Consider the following 23,019-nt stretch of genomic DNA (forward strand, 5'->3'; position numbering starts at 1 on the left):
TCTTCGGTTTATCCGTACCTTTCTTCACTCGCTTAGCCAAGTCCGTCAAGGATTCGGCCGACCCCCCGGGTCCAGCCCGTGCTTTCAATGGATCCGCCTGGCCGGTGTCTCCAGTGCTCCGACTCTCCCTACAAGCGCCCTCCGGCGAGTGGCTAGGAGAACAAAGTGACTTCGAAGCTACCCGGTTGATGGCTGAGGTGGTGATGGGGTCCCTGAGCTGGGCCTCAATACTAGAGAGTGAGCACCTCCACTGCAAACAATATGTCAAATCCAGCCAAGTGGTAATGCCCTGAGAGCCTCACAAGCACGCCCCTGCCCGGCACTCACTCTCGAGTCTCGTCGTCTTTCTAGAAGGACAGGAGAAGCATCTGACCCTTGAGAAAACCAGGTTTGACAAAAGGCTCCGGGGCGCAGTGACCCATTCGTTTGCGTCCTCGCTTCGATACTTCTTCTTAAAATCATGGAACCTCCGGCCTCGGTTCTGGAATTATCGCACCCCTTTGGCGGGTCATGCCATCCACCCCTGTCACTGAATTAGGTGATACTGCGGCATGGTCGGCGTACACGGTACGGATGCGAATACAGCCAACGAAGACAAGGGCACTCTCCCCTCTCTCGCTCTGCCTGTCTCTTCTCCAAACATGGCATATAGTAGGATTCAACACGATGGGCTCGCGGGCTCGATGTTTGCAGACCTGCGGCTGATAGGGGAAAGGAGACAACACGGAAGAGAGCGCCATACAGAACAAGAAGCCGTCTTGTCTCACTGCAATCGCAATGGTGCAATACGGGATACGATCAAGGCTCTCATATTCGTTCATCTCGGTTGTCAGTACCCTTGGCCCTTTCGCCCTTTACTGACACGGCACTCGGGCCTCCATTGCGTGCATCTAATCTCATCTTATCAATCTCCAGCCCTAGAACGCCCATCCACCTCGTCATGCGTCCGACAGAAAACTCTTTGCCGTTTCCACTGTGCCGAGGACCCGTATTGCTTCGTGAGCTATTACTTGGTTAGTACTCACGATGTACGCAGCCTACCTAGAACCTACCGCCCGTAGCCACTCGGATGTTTGAAACTCCTCCTACTGACTTAGCTCGACTCTCTTGCAACCCCTTATTTGTTGCGAATTCAAGCTTGCGCGGCGCGCCTTTGCTGCATCCCTATCCTCCTCTGTAAACCACCTCACCCAGAGGCACTCACACGGTGTTCCGGACCACGTGTGCGGACTGCTCGGAGATACGACACCTCCCTTCCCGGTCCGGGCCGGCGTCCGCCCCGTCGGCGAAAGCAAGAGAAAGTCAAATCCCCGTGCTAGTGGCTAAGATTTTCAATTCTTCTTCAAATAGTCATTGTCGTCTATTTCATTTCTATAACAATAGTACCTGTGTCTGTACGACTGGGCTTCTTGAGCCGGGTATTCTCCTTCGCATTCCTTTGCCAAGCGTGGCAGACCTGCGGCAAAGACTGAAAGTGTGAAAAGCCATTGAATCCATGCCCCCCTGGACCGTTTATTCAAGTTTCATTCTCGTTTACTAGATAGTTAACGAAACCATAACATTGTCTATGGTGTTACCGCATTAGAGCCCTCCTCCGCCTTGGGGGTTGCTACGGTGGGCCTGCTGGAATTGGTAAATCAGCCCCAGTACCCCGGCGTCTTGCTCGCCTGCATCAGCCATGCTGTTTTCTCGACTCAACCCTTTGGGCGGCGATGTCTCCCATACAGACTCGCCTAAAGGTCCTGAGCCCCCATAGATCTCGTCTTCAAACGGTCCTTGAGAATGCAGTCGGGCGTCTGTACCGAGCCCGTCTTCAGTTGACTCTTCAATTATACCTTCACCTTGGTATCCCCCCCGACCGGGTCGGCTCCGATGCGTACTTCGGGCGCCGAACCCTGTTGCGGCCGGTTGGTGGTGTGGATCGAGTAGCATTGATGCCATCGGCGACGGAGCCGTCATGGAGGGCCCGAACCTCGGCGTTCGGGTTTGTTGGCCAACTCCACCACCAGGAGGAGCTCGACTTCGCGATAGGTCATGCCGACCCAGTCTGGAACTTTGCATATCGGCCGCTAGCGTTGGCGAGTTCAGCCCGGGGAACGCTGGTGGAGGATGGAAAGGATGGCGACTCCCTGGCGGCAAATGGCCCGGAATGCCCGTTTTCGGGTTGATCACATAGTTGTCCAAGAAGCCATAGTAAGATGCCGCCATCTTGTTATGTTTCGTGGAATAATAGTCTTCTCGAACATCGCCAGGGCCGGATTGTTGCTTGGCCTTGCCCACGCCCTTCTTGAAATCGAACTCGGCGAAGGAGCAGATGTAGCCAACTCCATCCACGTGAATTGTGAATTCCCGGAAGAAATCGATGATCTGATCGCTGCATTTCGGTGCCGAGAAGATCAGTACCAGCGAGGCCGTAAGTATACCAATGATCTCCTCGATCAGAATCACCAGCTTGAGCTTGTAAAGCTCCGAGAATTCACGCTTTACGTCGGCTGTATGAAGACGGTCCTTCCAGTGGTCTGGCATATAGCGCGTGTACTCAATGACATAGAGCAAGGCGTGCTCTGGATTGAACACAGTTGTCTCTTCAGAGATCATGCCTCTTGCAGCCGCCCATATGGCGGCGAACACGCCGATATAGAACAGTGCTGATCGCTCGGATGTGATCTCGAACCCGAGAAAGAGCTGCGGATCGAGGAACGAGGCGACAGCAAGAACTGAAGTAATGGCCCCTGCGACGAAGGTTACCGTTCTAGCAAACTGTTCCGTCATTTTTTTCGGGAACTGGTCAATGTATCGACTCGCAAACGGATAAGACATGTTAATACGCTCCTGGAAGAGATGCGGGACCTCGTTGAACTCGCGAAACTTCCACTCTGCAAGAGGCGTGTACCTTCTATGGCTGAAAGTGGAAGGGTCTTTCTGATACTCCTGTTGCCCAATATATTAGCTTCTCCGATGTGATCTCCGTGACATCAAAATGAAAAGGACTTACATTGTAGTACGTGAATGCATGCACCACAATGAGATAAGCGACCACAAATGGTCCAATCAATAAGTTGATAATCCCGGCGAAGACCAACCTCGACTTCAACTTGATGCTCAGGAGGCCTCGGCGATCGGCCTTGAGAAACTCTTGGTGAACCTGGTTGTTGGAGTCAAAGACATATGTCAGGATTGCGAAATGCAAGTTCCATTCCAAACTTCGGGAAAAGAACTGGTGTTGTCGCAAGAAGGGTATCGGGAGCGTAAGGTCGAGAATATCCTTATTCATCATGGCTATCAAGTAGTTCTCTCTCCGCATGAGACGGTTAGCAATGTCTGCAGCATCCAGTCTCTCCTTGGACTGATTGCGCATCCACTCTCGCGCAGATGGGCGCACGTTGATGGCTGTTTTGGGGTTCGCGTCCCGCAAAGCCATAACGCGGGCAACGATGTCTTGCCAGGAAACGGTCTGCATATCCTCCTCCGGTATTTCTAGTAGATATACGTAGAAGTTGCGCATATGGTTCAGACGCCGAAGATCCATGGTGAATTGTACCGTCTTCCATATAAAGTAGAAGACGTACAGCCACAAGCCTGTGTTCCACATGAATGACATCTTTCTGGTGCACTGGGGAATTGTGACTTCTTTCAATGAGTTGCTGTTGGGGATTTTCGTGTACTCAACACATTGAGTAAGAAAGGTCAAAAATACGGCGAAGAAGGCAGATTCTCTGAAAATATATGGTCAGCATCTTTCACGTGTACTGTCAACCTCCAGCAGACCCAAAGTCTCGACTTACACCAGGTGCAACGCCCGCGCGCACACAATACACCAAAAACCGCTCCCTCGATAGTAGTAGTAGACATCCTGAACGAAGAAGTCGAGGTTCGAGACATTAACCCATCTCCAAAGAGCCTTTTCTTTCTCGTTGTTAGATACAAGGCCTCTGGAGTATCGCTTTGCCTGGGGCCGGATTGGTTTGACGGGATCTGCTGGATGAAGCCTTTGCTGCGCTTGTGTTGCCTCCCATTGAGCATGGGTTCGTCGACTAGAGGGACCAGGTATTGCGTTTTGCCTCGACGGAGTAGCAGCTGGCTTCCTCCGTCCAGATCCTTTGGACTGCGCTTCTACTTCGTGTGGCTCAACCAGCAAAGAAGCCGGGACGTCATTATCTCCATCGTCATCCTGTCCCAGCCATCGTGGACTCGACTCTTGTCGGATTCCGCCGCGATGAGTCCCGCGACCCGTCGGCCCCGGTGTGGCTCCTGCAGGTGTTTTGAGCAGGTTGGCATTACTGTCGAGAGTCGCGTGGCTGTCTTCTGCTGTGAGGCCTGGCATGTGGTCCAGGTCGTAGTCTTGAAACTGCTCTTGCAGGTTTTCCTCGTCCACATCCAGGCCTGCGTGTTCTTCGATATCCAGGTCGCCGTCAGTATCTCCTCTGAGTTCCTTGTAAAACGACCTCGACCCTCGAGACAGTGGGCCGAGTTGAGGGAAGATATTGGAAGCCATGTCGAAGAGTGGCAAATCGGGTTTCGCGAAGGAGTAATCGGTCGTCAAGGCTTATGGTCGTCGCTCATGGCGCTAGGTCGGGGTCTGGTTTGGAGGAGGAGGACGAATGCAGCTTGCGCGACGAGAGGCAGTCGGATTTGGAGGCAAAAGTCGGTTTGTTATCGCATTCCTAACCGGTCTTTAGGACAGCTCGGGAGAGTGGTGAGGTGTAAACTGCAAAACGGTTCGAAGTTAGCCCTGTTGTCGTCACTTGATATGTGATTTAGCGGTCATGTGGCTATCTCGGGTGGTTGCAGGTGACAGAAGCCTTGGGAAGTGTTGGGGTGAAAGACTTCAGACTCACAAGCCTATGCGGAGTGACGCCTGGTCAGCTCAGGTAGGTAATTCGATAACGCAGTGAGACAAGAAAGCTAGCTACTGCACAGGGAATCTCTCAGTCCGATGTCAGGAGAGTACCTAGAAAGGCGATTACAGTGCGTATGGTAAGGTAGGTAGGAAGAAGAGGAAGACGGCAGCGCTGTTTAAGGTAGGCAGAGATAGATGGATGCCTTGCCTGCATATGTCTGTTATGTCGACCAAGCGTGCCACACCAACGTCGCCAGGGACGGACGGTTTTCACCTAAGCGGCAGACAGAAGAAACGCCCAAAGGATACCGAAGCTGTAGTAAAGTAGGTAGTGTCTATCAAAGTTCTGAACGGGTCGTGGAGGGGCCAGCACCTTTTGCTTTGGCTTCCCATGTCAGTCTCCCAGGTCCCTCCGGCAAGTAGGCAGCTAGGTACCTTAGCTGGTGGTGCGCACACATCCAGGTGACGGCATGGCTCAGGCGACACTATGAGTGGGGAAGGTGGACACAGGTAGCAGGCGGTCAAGTCATTTTTGCCATCAATACCTTCAGCTATTAAGGTATTCTCGACCGCCTTCCCTACCTAGGTTCTTTGGCCCAAGAGGTTGAACGTCATAAGGTGTCTTATAAACGTGTTTACTTATCTCTTATCTCAGCTTGAGGTACCTTAGGTAACTTAAGGCACCTAAGGCGCCTGAGGTAAGTACCGTGGGTATCTAGGTACCCTTCCTCAAGACTCACCAATGGAGTACCGGTACCCTTTGGGGTACCCATGGAACTTACCTTAGACCTGTGAGGCACGTAAATCAGCTTGTTTTGGAAGTACAGGGTATCTTACGTAACTCAAGGTAGGGATGGAGAAGAAGGTAGTTCTCTATCCTTCGTGTCTTAATCCCTAGTTACAGGTGTCAGTCCAACCAAAAAGGGCATATCAACTCCCCCGTAGGCAACTAGTCGTTGCAACCTGGTATCCTGATCCCTTCTAAATTTGATCATCAGCCACTCTTTCGAGCGCGTTGATGATCTCGGCTGGCTCACGTACCGTTGCTCACCATGGTCTCTGCTCCGCCGCCTTCCTTGAGACCACTGCCCAGCAGAGATGTGTCCAGTTCTAGTATCGGCAATATGCCCCAGTCGCCCTCAACCACATCATCGGCGAGGGCGCTGAACCCTATCTCATCCAAGGTGACTACTGTTCTGTCAACATCGTATGCCGATTCCGAATTTCGGGATGCCTTGCAATTGCTCGACAGTCGCAACCTCAAGAATACGCCCGAGACACGCCGTCAGTTACGGTTAGGCCTACAGAAGGAGGTGATTGATAGCAATGGGGAGATTGTCTCCCAGTTTGGCCGAGTCGCCGATGTGAGTCCCCTGGCCCAAAATCACCAATTCGTTGACTAACATCCCCTTAGCAATTGCGTCGCATAGGGGCTACCCTGGACAAGTTAAATCACAACTATCAAGATGTGAGGGGTCGGATTACTGCAGTTCAGCAGGAGACGGGGCCTATCCTGGAAGAGACTTCGTCGTTGATGAATCAGAGAGCAGACGTGGAATCTAAACAGCAACTTCTCAAGACATTGCGCAGTCACTTTATCCTTTCTGATGACGAGGTCGCCTCTCTGACATCAACCGCCGAGCCTGTTGACGATAATTTCTTCGCTGCTCTTTACAAGGCAAAACGAGTCAGCCAGGACTGCGAGATTCTACTCGGATTTGAGAAGCAGACGCTGGGCCTGCAACTTATGGAGCAGACGTCCAAAAATCTCGGTCTTGCCTTCCAAAAGTTGTATAAATGGGTCCAGCGGGAATTCAGAACACTGAACCTCGAGAACCCCCAGATGAACTCATCAATTCGTCGCGCCATTAGAGTTCTTGCAGAGCGGCCATCGCTCTTCCAGAATTGCCTAGACTTCTTTGCGGAAGCTAGAGAACGCATACTGTCCGACGCTTTTCACGTCGCCTTGACAGGTACAACGGCCGCAGGTCTCGAAGATCACTCGGTTAAGCCTATCGAGATGGCTGCTCACGATCCGCTTCGTTACGTGGGCGACATGCTCGCCTGGATACACTCGGCCACTGTCAGTGAGAGAGAGGCTTTGGAAATACTTTTCGTCTCGGAAGGCGACGAAATTGCCAAGGGACTCCAGACGGGCCGGGCGAATGAGCTCTGGCAGCTTCTTGGCGAAGGTGACGCTGAGACAGCACCCGACTTTGATGCTCTCAAGGCGCTGAACGACCTTGTGGACCGAGATGTCTCAGGGGCAACGAGAATGCTGAGGCAGAGGGTCGAGCAGGTCATTCAGTCCAACGAAGAGACTATCCTCGCCTACAAGTTGGCCAACATTCTTGGATTCTACCGATACACCTTTGCCAAACTTTTGGGCAGCGAATGTGCGCTGTTAGAGCTTATGACGGGACTTGAGTCTGGCGCATTAAGGCAATTCCGATCGCTCATGAGGGACCACATCGCAACACTACAAGGCGATTTTCAGCAGACGCCTTCGGACCTTGTGCCTCCAGACTTTTTGCTCGAAGCGCTGAAGCAGCTTACTGCAGTCATGAAAACCTACGAGATTTCGCTGGCGTCGTCATCGGACCGCGAGACCGACTTCCAACCAATACTTGCAGAGGCCTTTGAGCCTTTCTTGGCAGGTTGCGAAAATATGGCCAAAGGTGTGAGGCAACCGGCTGGCGCCATCTTCATAACCAACTGCTTGCTTGCAGCAAAGCATGCCCTGGAGCCTTTCGACTTTACTCAAAGAAGAACACAGCGGCTGGAAGAGAGGGTTGGAGAGGAGAGCAAGAAGCTCACGGAAGAGCAATACCAGTTCTTCCGTCGTGGTTCTGGTCTGGCGCAGATTCTTGAATCCTTGAGCAATCTTACGACGGACGCCAGCGATGTGAAGAAGGTAGCGTCGCTTGAGGAGGTACAGCCGCCAGCTCTGAGTCGAGCCAGCCAGTCTCTCGACGACTTCTTGCCATCGGCGCTGATGGACGCCATGGAGAATGTTAAGCGTCTGCAAGATTCAAGTCTGGCGCGAGAACTCACCGAGAAGGCTGCGGAAAGATTCTGCGACGAGTTTGAGCACGTCGAGCAGATGTTGCTCTTGGCGGACGAGCTGTCAGCCGGTGACGGTGCGTCAGCTGATGAGGGCGACGAGCCTCCGTTGCTGCGAGACCTATTCCCTCGGACCACGGGGGAGATCAAGGTCCTCTTGTCTTGAAGGGAACGTGATGGAGGAGCCGAGTGTGCCTGGCAGAGGATATGGCCACAGAGTGAGGTTAAGGCTGTGGCATGGACTGTGTGAGATAGCAATAGCTAAAGCCTAAAGGCCTTCTACACCTTCCGCACTCAATCGTCCCGGCGTGTTGCTATCGCCCAGTGCTGTGTACGGACAATGTGCTTTAAAGGTATGCTTTGTGACTTCTATGAGGTGCTTGGAAGTCTTGGTATTTTGACCTACCCAGACTACATTAAGCACCTTACCTACTTACGTGTGCGACTGATATTGTAGGAGCATCTACAGATACCTCGAGGTAAGATGTAGTTATGTATTAGCAGAGTAGGCACCTGACCGACCTTCCGTTCATTACCTTTCCTATCAGCAAGGCTCTTAGGATCCCGGGTAGTGGTGTTCCCCTGGCTGGTAACTTAAGGTACCTTGCCTTTACTACCTGAAGCTTCACTAAAGCAAGCGGGCAGGTACCTAGGTACCTACCTTAGGGAGAGAGCTAGCTACTACCGCGTGCAGCACTACCTAAGGTACAGATGACCTACGGTGGAAGTTGCCGCCTGCCTTTCTATTGCTTTACCCCCACTAAGCCACCAAGAGCGACGTCACTGCGGCCCGCTTGCCTTCAGTTGCCCCCCCGCCATCATTCGCCGGCAATCCCTCTGCGTGAGAAACAAAGGCACCTCATCCTGGCCCTGAACTTTGCCTGACCTCAACCTCAGCTCCAGTTCGCTCAACTCCATCCCCCGCTGTGAAAAGCTCATCCCGACTGCTTCGACTTTGGATCGTGACGAATTTCCTGCCTCAACGTCAGAATAATATCGAGTCTCCACTCAGACTTGGACATACTATGGTCTGGCTTCCAGTACCATGTCACGCTCTCGGGGCCTTGCCATCCTCCAGAAGACATACGACGACAGCTACTTGAAATGTTCCACTGCTGTTTACTATGAAAGCCAGGTATATCTTTGCTTACTCCGGAATTCAAGGGTGTGGCATACCAAAGGATGATTTGTCTGTGCTAATTCGGGTTTTTCCCTGTCCTAGGGTGACGAGACCGAGGCGATGCGATGCTGGAGGAATGCCCTAGATCAGCTCAACGACCAACGCATCACCAAGCTGCTACCCAATTACGTTGCTGGAACCGAAACGGAAGACGCCTTGATAGATTCTTTGCGCAAGCTCGAACTGCAGTGCAAGGAGCGCATTGACCTGCTTGAAGCGTTACGAATATCCCGACAAGACGCCTTGACTCCTCAACCCAATAACCCACCCACCCCGAACCGCTCTATCTCCCCCGACCCATACACCATGTCTACTCCTGAACGAGGCTATATTGGCCAAGGCACAATTCCAGCTATAAGATATCCCGATCTCTCGCGGCCCGCGTTGCCCAAAAGACCGTCGTTGCCCTACAGAACATCTTCTGAGCAGGCTGTAGTCGGTCGCGACCAAAGTCCCGTGGCGTCTCCCTTTGCCGGCCCATCAAACTCTCCCCGAGTAACACCTAGGAAAGAGCCGACTATGAGATCTCCGAGCCCTGAGAAATACACCATGCGGACAACCTTGCGGACCGGGAAGCCAGGCGAGAAATCTGCAAAGTCGAGTCGCAAATTGTCCAAGACCGAAGGACCTGGCGCCAGCAAAGCTGCAACTCTTGCATGGACTGCCCTGAGTTCTAGAGAAAGACTCGCCAGAGCGTCTCCAGCAGTACCAGAGGTCTCATCGTCTGCGCCTGTCACGCCTGCCGAGCAGTCCCGCAAGCCGCCGCCCTCGTCTGGCATGCAATGGGACGTACATACCCGACGGCTCGTGACGCCTAGAGAAGCTCATCCGTCTTTCCCAGACGTGACTGGTAGTGCAAGAACATCTGAGGATTCGTCGCAAGCGCGACCGTCAGCATTGTCCGTGAGTGCGGCATCGAGTGCCTTGAATGCCATGTCCAATCAAGACGCTCCAGGGGTCGAGTATGGCACCCCAAGACAAGAGCGGACCTCGCGTTCAAGGGACCAAACGTCCTCAGTCTCACGATCCAGAGCATCGCCTCACGAACGGCCTCCGTCGTCTGACGCTGACGAGTCAGACTTACGACGCAAGACTACGCCGGACGTGGCCAGAATACGGAGGAAGCCAGTGGGGGACATATCTACTCGGCCCAATAACAATCTCACGAGCGGATTAGAACAGGACAAAGCCGATAGATCTCGTCGTAACATGCAATCTTCGCAGGGCCGCTCGTCTTCGAGTTGCTCGGACAACGCAGAAACAAGTCCGAAGGTATCAGGCAAAAAGAGGAAGGGGAAGAGGAAAGAAAACGCAATCGCAGCTGATGCCGAAGGCCCTTCTTCCGAAGCATCTGCCGACGATGAAAAAGAGGGCTCTTCGCTCAAGACAGCCTGGAAGGAAACGAAAAAGAAGATTATGAAAAACCTTCCAACCGGCGTGGACGAGGCAGCCGCAAAGCAAATTCTCAACGAGATCATTGTTCAGGGCGATGAGGTCCGATGGAGCGATGTTGCCGGTCTAGAGGTAGCCAAGAACGCACTCAGGGAGAACGTGGTTTACCCGTTCTTACGACCTGATTTATTCATGGGACTTCGGGAGCCTGCAAGAGGAATGCTGCTTTTTGGTCCGCCAGGCACGGGCAAGACCATGCTGGCGCGTGCTGTAGCAACAGAATCGCGGTCGACATTCTTCTCGATATCAGCAAGCAGCTTGACGAGTAAATACTTAGGCGAGTCCGAGAAGCTCGTCCGCGCATTGTTCTCTCTGGCGAAGACTCTGGCACCAAGCATCATTTTCGTTGACGAAATTGACTCATTACTTTCTCAAAGGTCCGGGTCGGGAGAGCACGAGGCGACAAGGAGGATCAAGACTGAGTTTCTCATTCAGTGGAGTGATCTACAGCGAGCTGCGGCAGGTCGGGCCGTGGACGAAAAAGATAAGAGCAGAGGAGATGCGAATCGAGTGCTTGTCTTGGCGGCAACTAATCTGCCTTGGGCTATTGATGAAGCAGCACGCCGCAGGTTTGTGAGGCGTCAATACATACCGCTGCCTGAGTCCGAGACTCGCTCTACGCAGTTTCGAACACTTCTGGGGCAGCAAAAGCATGTCCTGTCCGACGCGGACATTGAGAAGCTCGTTCTCCTTACAGATGGTAAGCATTCGTCGTCATTTGGGTGGCGAATGGGCCGTCAGAACTGATACTGATATGGGCACAGGATTCTCGGGTTCCGATATAACGGCACTGGCTAAAGATGCGGCCATGGGTCCGCTCCGCTCTTTGGGCGAGGCTCTCTTGCACATGACCATGGACGAAATCCGACCGATTTCATTGGCAGACTTTGAGGCAAGTCTGACAACTATCAGACCAAGTGTGAGCAAAACGGGCTTGAAGGAATATGAGGATTGGGCCAGGGAGTTTGGCGAGCGAGGTGGATGATGCAGGGCAGCAGGCATGCGATGTGCGAGGTGTTTTTGTTTCTCATTGTTTCTGCGTGACAGGGCGATTGGTCGGTTGGTTAGGGGAGTGCACGTGGAAGTGATACCCTCCAGAGGCGCTTGGTTATCGGTACAGGAACAAGAGATATCAAGTTTCACGAAATATTTTGCGTAAATGGCTAAAACAAGAGACTACTGCAATAGTGTTGGTATTCGTACAATGTTTCACCGGTGACATCGAGTGTTCGTCTACACGTTTCCAGCCACAAATCAGGCCAAGGATATCGTCAACTGAAGTGAAGACGAGGCCCAGTGCTCTGTGTCAACTCCCTTCCCCTCCCCATTTGTGTTATACAGCGTTGTGTTGTAATCTTTGCTAAACCTTTTCCTGGTTCTCTGTTTAGTCTTTCTTCCGCCAATCTCAGGCCTTAGTCAACCTCGGGCTCAGGAGTGGATTTTGAAGACTTCTCCTGCCGCCGCGTCTCTCGTCTAGCAACCTTGGCTTCCCTCTTTTGCACCTTGGCCGCGATTCTCTCCTCCTCGGTCGGTACCGGTGGGCGCGCTGAGATGGGTGTACCGTGGGGCGCGATGATGCTCTTGACGACGTGGCGCTTGTGGGGTGATGTCCTCCATCCAGGAACAATGGAAACGACATCTCCTGTGCGGAGGGATGAGTTGGGGTCGTGGACGAGGTAGTGCGTTGGTTTCGTGAACATCTAGGAAGCCGAGGTTGGTTAGTCTCCTCAAAGATGGGGATCATAGATCAAGGCCTGGTATCTCCTGGGTTCTATATCTCACCTTTTGGACCTTTTGCTTCCATTGCTGGCCACCCACGCGCACTTTGACCGTCTTCTGCATGAGGCCGGCGCTCACGACGACGCCGTTGAGCTCGCGGACGACTGCGCGGGCTTGCGCCATGGTCTGGGCTGACATGGTGGGCGGTCGGTGATATACAATAGCGGTGAACTCGGTCTGTCGAATCAATTCCAAGAGGGAACCAGGTCGTGAGCTTGGAAGTGCTGAGGGTGTCGCGTGATATTTCAAATAGAATGCTGGCTGTGATGGTGACCTCGATACTGTACCTATGCCCAAGCCTCTGGAGGGAGTAGAAAATAAAGGAATGGGTGAAAGTTCCTTGCTTCTCATTGGTCAAACGGACCATGTTTTTACCGACACCAAGACCTTTTTCTGGCCTGCTCGATTGGAGTCCGGCAGAGTGGAAAGATCAGACGCTAAGATAACCTTAGATTTGATGAGGTGGCTTGGCTTGGCCTGTGGCTTTCGGTGACAGCTGGTTCCAGGGATTCGGGGGCACGGGGGTTACCTCAGATACCTTACCTAGGTGTGCAATGTCAAGGTCTATCTCAGCTCATCAGCTTACTTTGTCTCTTTCTCTTGTCACAGTCAATGCCGAGGCTTAGTATGCCCTGTTAGTTCTACAAGCTGAATTGTGAGTTGCTTATTTATTTTGCTTAGAAACATCCCCGATGTGCGGGAGTGATTGGTATCAAGCAAGACGTAAGCGTACCCGCCTTCGAGTTGGGAACGAATACCTATGCAATGCCTTGGTGTTGTGTCTGTCAGGTGTCATGCGTTCCGAGCAGGTTAGCTATCCGCCAGGATGCAAGCCATGTCAAGGCCGCAGCCATACTCAAGTAATTCTCTCAGAACCAGACTATTGTATTCTATCTATAGACAATTGAACTCATCACGGCCTAACTTCAAGGCATAACGCGCTCTCCTAGAACAGGATTGGCGTTTCCCTCGCAATTTGATCGTTGTGGGCACCCTCTGTAGGGGCATCAGACTGACACGATACAAAATAATTTTCCATGGCCCATTCGAGGCCATCCCGACCTTATGTCCATGTGGCCCCAGAGGGCCGACGCGTATACCATATAAGTGACCAGGGGATCTACTCATGTGAAGACACGCCTGCTATAGAGACGACCGAGGCTTTCTTGTGTATCTCCTTCCTCCTATCGCGGTTTTATTTTCGCTGTCTGGCCAATCTTCAAGTTCAAGTGTTTCTTTATTACTGCGTACTCCTATCGCTCGGCAAATCATGGCCCACACGTCCACTGCATGTTCACCGGGGCATCATGAGCCACAGGTATTTAAAGGCACCAACCTCTCACACTGGGTAAGAAACCGCTGAGGACAATAGCCGGCGGCAGCATCGGCAGACGGACGCCTAGATTCCCCGATCTCGGTGGGTTTAGAAGCACCAAGACGGAGCCTGCCCCTTGGGTTTGCTGAGAGTGGCAAGCCTTCACGTACAAAACAGACTGACATGACAAGTTTGGATACCAAGTATGGTAGAGGATGAGGAACCCAAGAAGCATTAGTTTTCTCTGTTCGGGGTAAACGCACTTGATGGCTCGGCAAACATTCGCCGTAGCGGCTAAAAGTCGAGTGGCTGAGACCCGAGCCGAGCAGAAACTTGTGTGCCGTGACTCTGAGCGTGCAAGAAATTGCATGGAAGACAAACCTAGGTACATACTTAACCTACTTTACCTACGTAGTAGCACGTGCCTAGGCAGGTAGGTACCTTGAGCAAGGCGGGCCTGAGTTCCAGGTTTGCTAAGATCCACTCAAATGGAAGGGACAATTCAGAAGTGCCTCCCTCTGGTAAGCGCTGCTCGCACTGTACCTAGTGCACTGCTCTCCCGGGTCAATACTTTGCGACAAGATGAGCTCAATACTGTGTACTAAATGTATCCGAGTTCCGTTTCCATCATAGGTACTTGGTACTCACCCCGCACCCAAAGTCTCAAGGGACCCAGCAGCAGTTAAGAGTGAGGTGAGTAGGTATCCGTAGGTACGCAGTAAGGTAGGTTCGAAGAGGGGACGGTACCTTTGCTTAAGTGTTTGGTCACTTTGGTGTCCCTCATAAGGTAAGCCACCCACCCACCACCTTGGACTAAGCCAACTAAGGTAGTCTGTCTTCTTCCCTTGCAACTCGGCCTGAATCATCCTCCCTCAGATTTGGACCCTCGCTTGTCGGAAAATTCAAAACCAACATTCCTCCCTCTCGACTCGCGCTCACTACTTTACCATTTACTTCACCCTCACGCAGTCCCTCTCCTCACCTCTGTGACCAGATCTATTTCATATCTGTTCACTCAAGTATTCTTCATTTTATTCTTCTTCACTACTTTCTCACTTTATTGTTTGCAGTGTGCAACAGCGCACCTGCTGTACGCACCTTCCTGTCTGTGTAACGAGACAAGAAGAGAAAACAGAAGAAGAAGCCGGAAAAAACCTGCACCAAATCTTACCACCCGATCGTCGAATTTCCCCCTCCAAAAAAAAAAAAGTCAACATGTCTTCCCCAGAGGCCCGTGCTGGCGTCAAGCGACCTCGTAAGTTCCCAATGTGTGTCCCTTGCGCGACTCACATTTTCCCTTGCATCAAGTGAAAACCCCGAATCCAAGGCTCCTCCCTATTGCGATTGTCTGCCGCTGTCATTCCGGGAACCTCCTTCTTCACGGACAGCCTCTGCGCCAGTCATCCTCCTTCCAATTGCGCGCACCATTTCGTGGTTATAAGCCGTAGCTACCCCGCCACCCTGCACACTTCACCACGTCCCCTACCCCAAACACCACATATCGAGTGTCAAGCACTACGCAGGCAATCGCGACACGATGGAAGACATGGCAGACAGTTCTCACAAGGGCAAGCCCACACAGCTGGCTCTGCTTGATTGACTTTGGTTTGCTAATCTGCGAATTTCAACAGGCACCCAGTCGCTTCCCCCTCCGGCTCTCCCTCAGCTGGTCGCTGAGCAGCACACCGCAATCCCTCCTACCGACAAGGATTCTCAGCGCCTCATTGTCGTTCTCTCCAACGCCAGTCTCGAGACCTACAAGGCTTCACATGGCGGCACCGGCCGCAACGGCGTCCAACGTGAGGAGAAGTACTCGCTACTCAACAGCGATGAGCATATTGGAGTTATGCGCAAGATGAACCGCGACATTAGTGACGCGCGCCCGGATATCACACATCAGGTTGGATACTACCAGCGAACTGCTTCTGCCTTTGCTTTTGCTCTTGCCTTTGCTTGTGCTACTGCTTTGGCGCCTCAACGCGCCTAGCCCGCCGTGTCTGCATCCAACATGCTGACCATACTGACTAGTGCCTCCTGACCCTGCTCGACTCCCCCATCAACAAGGCCGGCAAGCTTCAGATCTACATTCATACCGCCAAGGGTGTCTTGATCGAGGTCTCGCCGTCTGTTCGCATCCCGCGTACATTCAAGCGCTTTGCCGGTCTGATGGTTCAGCTGCTGCATCGCCTGTCCATCCGCTCAACCAACTCGCAGGAGAAGCTGCTTCGTGTAATCCAGAATCCCATCACCGATCACCTTCCGCCCAACTGCCGCAAGGTGACGCTCAGTTTCGAGGCCCCTCTGGTACACGTCAGGGACTACATCGACACGCTCGCCCCCAAGGAGAGTGTTTGCGTCTTCGTTGGTGCCATGGCAAAGGGTGCCGATACCTTTGCTGATGGCCTCGTCGACGAGAAGATCTCCATTAGCAACTACAGCTTGTCCGCCAGTGTTGCTTGCAGCAAGTTTTGCCATGCTGCTGAGGATTCCTGGGACATTCAGTAGTCGAAACCCGGCATCTACTCAGTCGTTTGTGTTGCGGGGACACGAACCCAGGCAGCAGCGACGGCGAATCAGAGCGGCAATGTAAGTGGTGGCCCCCAGGCGCCTGGAGGTGCGAAATGCGCTCCAGAGCGACAAATTGAAAGTCGAGGGGTTGCGCTTACGGAACCACGATACAACATCATGGTGTCAACGCGCGACCTCGGAAACTTGGGTTACCTGTGCCATCGCTGTCGCTGTTTTTGCAACCAAAACCGGGGCGCGTTCGACAACGGGTCCAAGGCGCTTTCTTCGCCTTGACAGTTCAACTTCAACCTAGGTTGTGGTTTCTTTTTGTTTGCCCGTTATTCAGAATCTATAGGGGTGGCGGCCTTGGCTATTGTTAGAGTAGTATCTTCGTGCTTTCGGCAAGTGCCGGGACAAATGGGCCACCCTTTGGTTTTCACATGAAAAAAGGTCGATTGCGACCAAACGCTCAGCGGTGTCGCTGGGGAGCATACAAAAAAAAAAGGAAAATAAGGACGACGTTTCAAGGACTAATGGTGTATAGCTGGATACTATCGGCTACGCGGATAGGTGTTGCAAGGCTTCGTACTTGGAGGCCATTTAGAAAGACAATGTATCTACCGTGTTTGACGGGTTAATAAACCAAGATGCAATGTACTATGAATCTGAGGCAAATGCTTGTGTGCCTCTGAATGTGCAGCGGTACGATGCCGCATGTCTCTGTCTAGCTTTCTTAGCTAGGTTTTGAAGGCATCCTAGACGAAAAGGAAAGACGAAAGAGAGTCGCATAGACTCATGGGTTGCCAAGAAGGTGCTGGACTGATGAGCATAGATAGGTGCGGTTGAATGAAAGATGAAGAAACCGTGTCGGGCAACCGTTGAGGTTGTGATTTAGCATGTCATTGATGCCTGAGTGGACTACGGCATGGAAGGTAAGATGCAGTGTTTGTTGGTCACCTCAGTCTGCTCGGGGACGAAGAGGGACGCGACAATAGTGAGGCTCGTTCGCCTTACCATGCGTGGAACTGCCCCGCGTGTGCATGTGAGGGAGTCAGACTCGGCTGGTGTGTACACCGCATTACCACTTGACCGTTTGAATGTGATAGAATCGACGGGCAAAGTTGACAAAAGTAGGGGGTAGGTTGTTGGGCGCGTGGAACAGGGCGGCGCGGACCGATGTGTCCGACTGGCTGGGAGGAAATATGTATGCGTCCATACGGATAGATATGCGTGTTTGTCCAGAATCCTCCGTAATTACCAAGCTCACAAAACATGTCGGGGACCTGGGCATTCAAGCTGGTGGGAGGTTGGGCAGCAGGCAAGGTGGACGTATAGTTGCATTAGTGCCCTTCTGGTATGGGGTTGAGACTTGAACGTGGTGAAATCCGACGATGGGCGGCATGACCAGCTCACAATCTCGTGCCAAGTTGATGGATCTGGAAGCACGCGAGCTAAAAGTGCGAGGCTGGATGCACCATGCTGGCAGCTACGGTGCTCAAGCAAAGTGGAGAGGATATCTATATTCGTAAATAGAATGGCGCAAACCACCGCCTCATTGTGGGATTTGATACCCATACGGAAGACGGGGACTCATAGAGAATACAGCACGTCAGGGCAAGTCGGTCACGGCAAAGCCGCGAAAAAGCCTGGCAAGCCGCGACGTGGTGGAAGGGGGATCGATGCAGTGAGTTACAGACAGATGCGAAACTGGAAAGTACATTTGCAGAGCACGAAGACTTTCCCAAGAGATCTTAGGTGCCGTACCTGCTTGGTAATAGGTCAAGGGGCATTTGGTATCGAGGAAATCCAGATCAAGATACTTGGGACAGTGAGGTGGGAGACAGGAACCGTGGACGGATAATGAGGTAGCTTCCATTGATTTATCTCACAAAAGATACCTTTTGATTACCTTACTTTGCACTTTGATGTGTGGATACCTGCGGTACTTTACCATGCTCACAGAGTCCCAGTCTTCCAGAGCATGGCAGCTGCTTCTCATTTGGACCGCGCGCAACGAGCGGCTTTTTCATACCCAAGGTATTACCTACCTACCTTATTACTAAGGTGCTGCTTCCAGCGGACCACTTGGAAGCCACAAACGCTTCCGACGGGAGTCCCGCGCACTCCTGCGTCCAATTCGTCCAATGACAGTAGTTATAGACGCGACTTTTATACCAAGTGATTACTGACGACCACCTTTCGTTTCCCCAGGGTTGGATAATCTGCAGTGCGGCATTTCTCGGCCGGTTAAGCTCACTTGTTAATACCCGATAGACAGTCTTGGATATTTCCCATTCCAGATGGAACCCTTTGTGACATGGGCCGCTAATAGCATTCGAGTAGGCTTCCTTTCCTGTCTTCTCTCTTCATGGTTTTTTTCCCCTCTCCCACAAGTACACCCACCGCCTCCAGCTTCCGTCTGGACCAAGAATTCTACGGATACCTGCAATCTTGATCCATCTTTCTAGCGGTCCCGAGAGGGTGGCTACTCTCATCCTGGTTTAACTCAGGGCACGACAAATGAGCCTGCAGCAACAAAGGCCAAGGCGGGGCCTAAAGAGACGAATGGCAGCCAGACACGACGTGACACGACGAAACGATCAAACGCTCCAGTGCCACTATCCGCAAGAATACTCCGGAGTGAGACTGAGACTAGGACCCATATCAATATCCTACAGACCACACATTGACGACCATGCTCCCGACACGATCCAGATCGTGAGATGCGGCAGCCGGCCGTTGCTGCTTGCAGGATGATCTAACCACCTGAAGCACCACTTGACTTCTCGTTCCTCGGTTCTGCAAGGTATTCGTACACGTAGCACGGCTCTAGCCCCAGCCCCAGCCCCAGCTCCCGATACCAAGCGGCGCTTGCCTGTGGCCGGTTGTATGTAAATCGTTGGGCGGCTGGGCCTGACCATGGTCCCAATGACACCAGTCAGTCACCCTTCAGAATGAGGGAATGAAGGCTGGTATCTGAGGGATGGGGCAAATTACACGTAGTTGGCATCCGTACACCTGTACTCTATACAGGCTATGCTAACCTGGCTGGCGCGGCGTTGGGATAGCCTCATCTTTCATAGGCGCAGAAAAAGATCAAGTGGTCCCGCCCTGTGCTTCGTGGCCCGTCTGAGGTCTCCGGCTGGATGTCCCGGCGCAAGGTGGACATGCCACCTCCATCACCGGCCACTAGCTGCAGTTCACCACCCACCATCACAACTGCACTGGGCTCGTCCAGAACGGGCGGGCTGCATATTGGATTTGGCCAGAAGGCACTGGGCGAAAAGTGCGACTCCTTACCGACTTGTGAGTGGGATTTTCGTTAAGCTGCCTCAAGGTAAGATAGGTTGGGCTCAGCAGCAGGGACAAGCTGTCAGTCTACCTTATGGCGGCCCCGTGCTACTGGAGTGATGGATGTGCCACTGATGATACCCTACCTAGGCACGCCGTACCCTGAAGACAAAGTACTGGCTTCCGTATGGCTGCCAATACCTCCCAGGTAAAGTAGGTCTTGGAGTTGCAGGTGAGTGGGTTGCCAGAGACGTTGCAAGGTACCTAGGTAGTTACCGACGGGAGTAGGTACATAAGATGGGTATGTGTGGGCAGACTTGCTTGAGTCTTGACCCTCACACAGCTTGGTTTATGTCGGTTGCGCGTGCCCTCTCCCCCTTCCCCCCTTGCCAGACTAAGAAGTATCTCTTTTAAGCATTCCATTCCACGCAGGAGTCGGGACCTGATATGCTTGAGGTTGATTCCCCTTTGTTGTTGTCATTAGCATTCTGGTATCTGTCTCGGTGCTACGCTGCCTGCCTGTCAATACCTTACCAAATCATCCACACGCACTACCCACCATCACCATCACCACCCTCACCAGTGCACCACCACAAACCTACACACCATCATCAACAGGTTGCCCTGGATAGTTTCACTCGGAATTTTCTTTGCAACCACCTCGACGAACGCACAAATCAACGAGGCTGCCACCAAGCCTACTTAGCTCGAGTCGCCTGTCTGCGCCTCTGGTCCCCGGTTCCCCCCTCGCGTCCGTGGAAGCGCAACGGCACTTACACGAAACTATTCTCGACCTGTTACCTAGCTCTTCGCCTCGCTTCACTCCCACCTCAAAGAGCCGCCCTATCTAGTCATCAGGACCGTCCTTTTACTACCAACCGCCCCAAATGACTCCCTACTTTGACGTCTCCCATCTTCCCTCCTCAACGTCCTTCTACTCCGCCATTTTCCAATCTCTGGGCATCCACTATATATCCACGGATTCCCAGACCGCTCCCCCGGACGCCAGCGCCAGCGCCAACGAAGGCGCCGACACCGACTCCAAGACAGCCATCACCACTTCAGGCCCTGGCAGACTTCCCAGCACCGTCACATACGGTATACTATCCCCGCTCACCCCCATTTTCCAGATCCGCGAGGCCCGCAATTCCAGCGAGCCCCTGAAGCTCTCTCGCGCCGTCTTTTCTGCTTCCTCCCCCACCGCTGTCACCGACTTCCACGCCTTTGCCGTCCGGGCCAATCCGAACCTGCTGTCCAGCGTCCCGGCTGATCACTTCACTCGTCCCGCTTTAATCACTCAAAGTGGCGATATCCACCGGGCTACTGTGACCGACTTGGACGGTAACACCATGGAAGTTGTATATCAACCCCCTCCCAACTATCCTCCCTCCTACGCTGGCTCTACTGTTCGAAAGACACAGTCTACCACGGAGGAGGCTGGCCGCATTCTGGATTGGAATTACGACGTTGCAGCATCCGAGCCCCCGCCGCCGCCTTCTGTTTCCGGTTCCGCTGCTGCCGGGACCTTTTCATCAGTCTTCGCCATGGCCGCTCGCTCTGGGTCATTTCCCGGTAACGAACCTCCTTACACAATGCTTCGTCGAAGCGTCACCACCTCGGTCATCGAATCGCCAACCAAAAGAGACGAAACCCCATCTCAGCCCTCTCCATCGAGCGGTGGCATCGCCACAAACACCCTTGTCGGAAGTCTTCTAGGTGCAGCCGTTGGTGCCGCCGCCGGCGCTGCCGTCACCTACGGAATGATGCGCAAGGATCGTGCACGAGCTCCGCGCCAGGAGTTTGACGGCTCCGGAGCCGCGCCTCCGTTTCAACGCCGTTCCACCTTCCCCGATCAATATACCGATCCGCAGGCCGGACGTTATGTCGAAGTCGAGAGGACCGTCGAGAAGATCCGGTACCCAGAGGCGTACCCGGCACTATCGGACAACCGAGCACCTCCCCAGTACATGGCCAAGTACAGCCAGGTCGGCGCTCGCAGCCGTGCCGCAGATGACTTGTACGACGACACCCGCAGCCGGCACTCGTCTCGCTATCAGCTCGAAAGAGGCAGCAGTGTTCGTTCTCGCAGCCAAGCCGCCGTTCCCCGAACCGCCCCCCTTATGCTCACTGATTACGAGCACCAAAGTAACGCAGGCTCAAGACACAGCATGGCCGGCAGGTCGGCCGTGCCCCGCACCATCGTTGACGATGCCGGCACCTACGTCTCAGCCCGAAGCGGGAGGTCTCAATCCACCATCCGTCCGCCCCCGCCCACTGTTGAGACGATATTGGGCGGGCGGAGCCAAGCACCTAGCCGTGCACCCAGTCGCGCGCCGACTATGGCCCCGAGCCTTGTCCCGAGCCGCGCACCCACCAAGGCGCCGAGCATGGCACCGAGCAAGGCGCCGAGCAGGGCGCCTAGCAGGCCTCCGACTGTTGTACGTAGCAGAGCTCCTACTGTGGCACCCAGCCGAGCTCCGAGCATGGCACCCACTCAGGCGGCGCCGGCTACTGTTGTCCCTAGCAAGGCACCCAGCAGAGCACCGAGCAGAGCTCCAACCAGAGCTCCAAGTAGAGCCCCAACGGCAGTTCGAAACACTCAACCCGTCTTCGCCTACCCCCCTGCCACGCGAGCACCGACCTATGTGTCAGCACGCGGCCCTCCTCCGCCAAAGAGCCGCATTGACAGTGGCCGTAGTGCTTGGGAAGATGACGCCATCAGCGTAGCACCAAGTGATAGCATCAGCTGTATCGGCAGCAAGACCAGCAGGCGTCAATATCATTGACGAGATGGAGAAGTGCAGTGGATTGTCTTCCACCGGAATGTTTTGGTACAGCTGTTGAAGCTGGCAAGACTTCCAAAGTCGAGCGACTCAAAATTATGAACAGATTACTCGGCCGCACAGCACGAGTGCCGATGTTATTGCAATATACATTTCTTATTTAGAGGCTGTCTTTCACGATTTAGGCGCGGATACGGATGCATGGCATGGCATGACAGTTGTTCTATTTATAAGGGACGATGACCAGATGAGGCTGAAGCCGGGTCAATGGGGATACGATTGTGACATATGGGGGTCATGTTGAGACACTTTTGCTTGCTTGTGGACTGTTCAAGGTTGAGATAGATACTAGAAAAGCTCTTCACAAGGCTGATCTCGCTGACATGGGCATCCACGGAGGTCTACCAACTTCTTGAATGCGTATAAGTGTTTTCTTGTCTTGGGCCAAGTTTATGGAAATGCTAGACCGGTGCCGACTCGTGTTCCTCAGCTCTTGGTAAATGGATAGTCTGGTTGGATGACAGGCTGGACCAAAGCTTTGGACTGTTTGGTTATCATCGTCACCAACAGAATTATTCAATATCTTAACGCTGTCTGTTTGGCGCTTGAGGCTTGAGGTGAGGGCTCGTGGGAAATCAAATCTGATTTCGGGGCTGCTATGATACATTTCGCTTGGTAGATGTCGCGTCGTAGATGCCCGAATTCACTTTCCGTACTTTCAAGAACTCGAAGTCTTTGGGCTTTGGATGTGAGGTCGTAGGTAAGTTAGAAAGGTACGTGGGTATCCTCACTACGTAAGGTAGAGAGA

At 53.1% G+C, this 23,019-nt stretch overlaps 6 protein-coding genes across 6 annotated transcripts; 4 read left to right on the plus strand and 2 right to left on the minus strand.

The window, feature by feature from the left end:
* Nucleotides 1-1,357: 1,357 nt before the first annotated feature.
* Nucleotides 1,358-5,175, minus strand: HER10_EVM0013424 (autophagy protein Apg9). Its single transcript, XM_035483213.1, has 3 exons — nt 3,786-5,175; nt 2,996-3,716; nt 1,358-2,931 (listed from the first exon to the last, which is right to left on the minus strand). Exons 1-3 carry the CDS (start codon nt 4,493-4,495, stop codon nt 1,582-1,584), a joined length of 2,781 nt encoding a protein of 926 aa, XP_035326403.1. The 5' UTR covers nt 4,496-5,175; the 3' UTR covers nt 1,358-1,581.
* A 609-nt stretch (nt 5,176-5,784) lies between these two features.
* On the plus strand, nt 5,785-8,069 carry HER10_EVM0008932 (uncharacterized protein; the record flags this gene model as incomplete). The annotated part of the gene is made up of 2 exons (XM_035478437.1): nt 5,785-6,204; nt 6,255-8,069. The coding sequence occupies exons 1-2, from the start codon at nt 5,893-5,895 to the stop codon at nt 8,067-8,069; spliced, it is 2,127 nt and encodes a 708-aa protein (XP_035326277.1). The 5' UTR covers nt 5,785-5,892.
* Nucleotides 8,070-8,761: 692 nt separating this feature from the next.
* On the plus strand, nt 8,762-11,708 carry HER10_EVM0002769 (ATPase). Its single transcript, XM_035472465.1, has 3 exons — nt 8,762-9,038; nt 9,126-11,235; nt 11,300-11,708. Exons 1-3 carry the CDS (start codon nt 8,949-8,951, stop codon nt 11,518-11,520), a joined length of 2,421 nt encoding a protein of 806 aa, XP_035326100.1. The 5' UTR covers nt 8,762-8,948; the 3' UTR covers nt 11,521-11,708.
* A 16-nt stretch (nt 11,709-11,724) lies between these two features.
* On the minus strand, nt 11,725-12,609 carry HER10_EVM0008343 (ribosomal protein S17). Its single transcript, XM_035477870.1, has 2 exons — nt 12,318-12,609; nt 11,725-12,235 (listed from the first exon to the last, which is right to left on the minus strand). The coding sequence occupies exons 1-2, from the start codon at nt 12,450-12,452 to the stop codon at nt 11,948-11,950; spliced, it is 423 nt and encodes a 140-aa protein (XP_035326260.1). The 5' UTR covers nt 12,453-12,609; the 3' UTR covers nt 11,725-11,947.
* A 1,884-nt stretch (nt 12,610-14,493) lies between these two features.
* On the plus strand, nt 14,494-17,251 carry HER10_EVM0006755 (essential for mitotic growth 1). Its single transcript, XM_035476332.1, has 3 exons — nt 14,494-14,884; nt 15,261-15,529; nt 15,658-17,251. Exons 1-3 carry the CDS (start codon nt 14,845-14,847, stop codon nt 16,132-16,134), a joined length of 786 nt encoding a protein of 261 aa, XP_035326212.1. The 5' UTR covers nt 14,494-14,844; the 3' UTR covers nt 16,135-17,251.
* A 2,525-nt stretch (nt 17,252-19,776) lies between these two features.
* Nucleotides 19,777-22,783, plus strand: HER10_EVM0012389 (uncharacterized protein). Its single transcript, XM_035481785.1, has one exon. The coding sequence runs from the start codon at nt 20,316-20,318 to the stop codon at nt 22,212-22,214; it is 1,899 nt and encodes a 632-aa protein (XP_035326374.1). The 5' UTR covers nt 19,777-20,315; the 3' UTR covers nt 22,215-22,783.
* The last annotated feature ends 236 nt before the right edge of the window (nt 22,784-23,019 follow it).

This window comes from Colletotrichum scovillei, assembly GCF_011075155.1.
Source record: "Colletotrichum scovillei strain TJNH1 chromosome Unknown Contig00012, whole genome shotgun sequence".
Taxonomy (NCBI): domain Eukaryota; kingdom Fungi; phylum Ascomycota; class Sordariomycetes; order Glomerellales; family Glomerellaceae; genus Colletotrichum; species Colletotrichum scovillei.

Coding starts and splice junctions, on each gene's coding strand:
- HER10_EVM0012389 (XM_035481785.1), top strand. CDS start 20,316: ATGACTCCCTACTTTGACGTCTCCCATCTTCCCTCCTCAACGTCCTTC.
- HER10_EVM0006755 (XM_035476332.1), top strand. CDS start 14,845: ATGTCTTCCCCAGAGGCCCGTGCTGGCGTCAAGCGACCTC. Junction 14,885..15,260: donor TGCTGGCGTCAAGCGACCTC/GTAAGTTCCCAA, acceptor GAATTTCAACAG/GCACCCAGTCGCTTCCCCCT. Junction 15,530..15,657: donor GCCCGGATATCACACATCAG/GTTGGATACTAC, acceptor CATACTGACTAG/TGCCTCCTGACCCTGCTCGA.
- HER10_EVM0002769 (XM_035472465.1), top strand. CDS start 8,949: ATGTCACGCTCTCGGGGCCTTGCCATCCTCCAGAAGACATACGACGAC. Junction 9,039..9,125: donor CTGTTTACTATGAAAGCCAG/GTATATCTTTGC, acceptor TCCCTGTCCTAG/GGTGACGAGACCGAGGCGAT. Junction 11,236..11,299: donor GCTCGTTCTCCTTACAGATG/GTAAGCATTCGT, acceptor ATATGGGCACAG/GATTCTCGGGTTCCGATATA.
- HER10_EVM0013424 (XM_035483213.1), bottom strand. CDS start 4,495: ATGGCTTCCAATATCTTCCCTCAACTCGGCCCACTGTCTCGAGGGTCG. Junction 3,717..3,785: donor GCGCGGGCGTTGCACCTGGT/GTAAGTCGAGAC, acceptor ATATATTTTCAG/AGAATCTGCCTTCTTCGCCG. Junction 2,932..2,995: donor ATGCATTCACGTACTACAAT/GTAAGTCCTTTT, acceptor ATTGGGCAACAG/GAGTATCAGAAAGACCCTTC.
- HER10_EVM0008343 (XM_035477870.1), bottom strand. CDS start 12,452: ATGTCAGCCCAGACCATGGCGCAAGCCCGCGCAGTCGTCCGCGAGCTC. Junction 12,236..12,317: donor GGAAGCAAAAGGTCCAAAAG/GTGAGATATAGA, acceptor TCGGCTTCCTAG/ATGTTCACGAAACCAACGCA.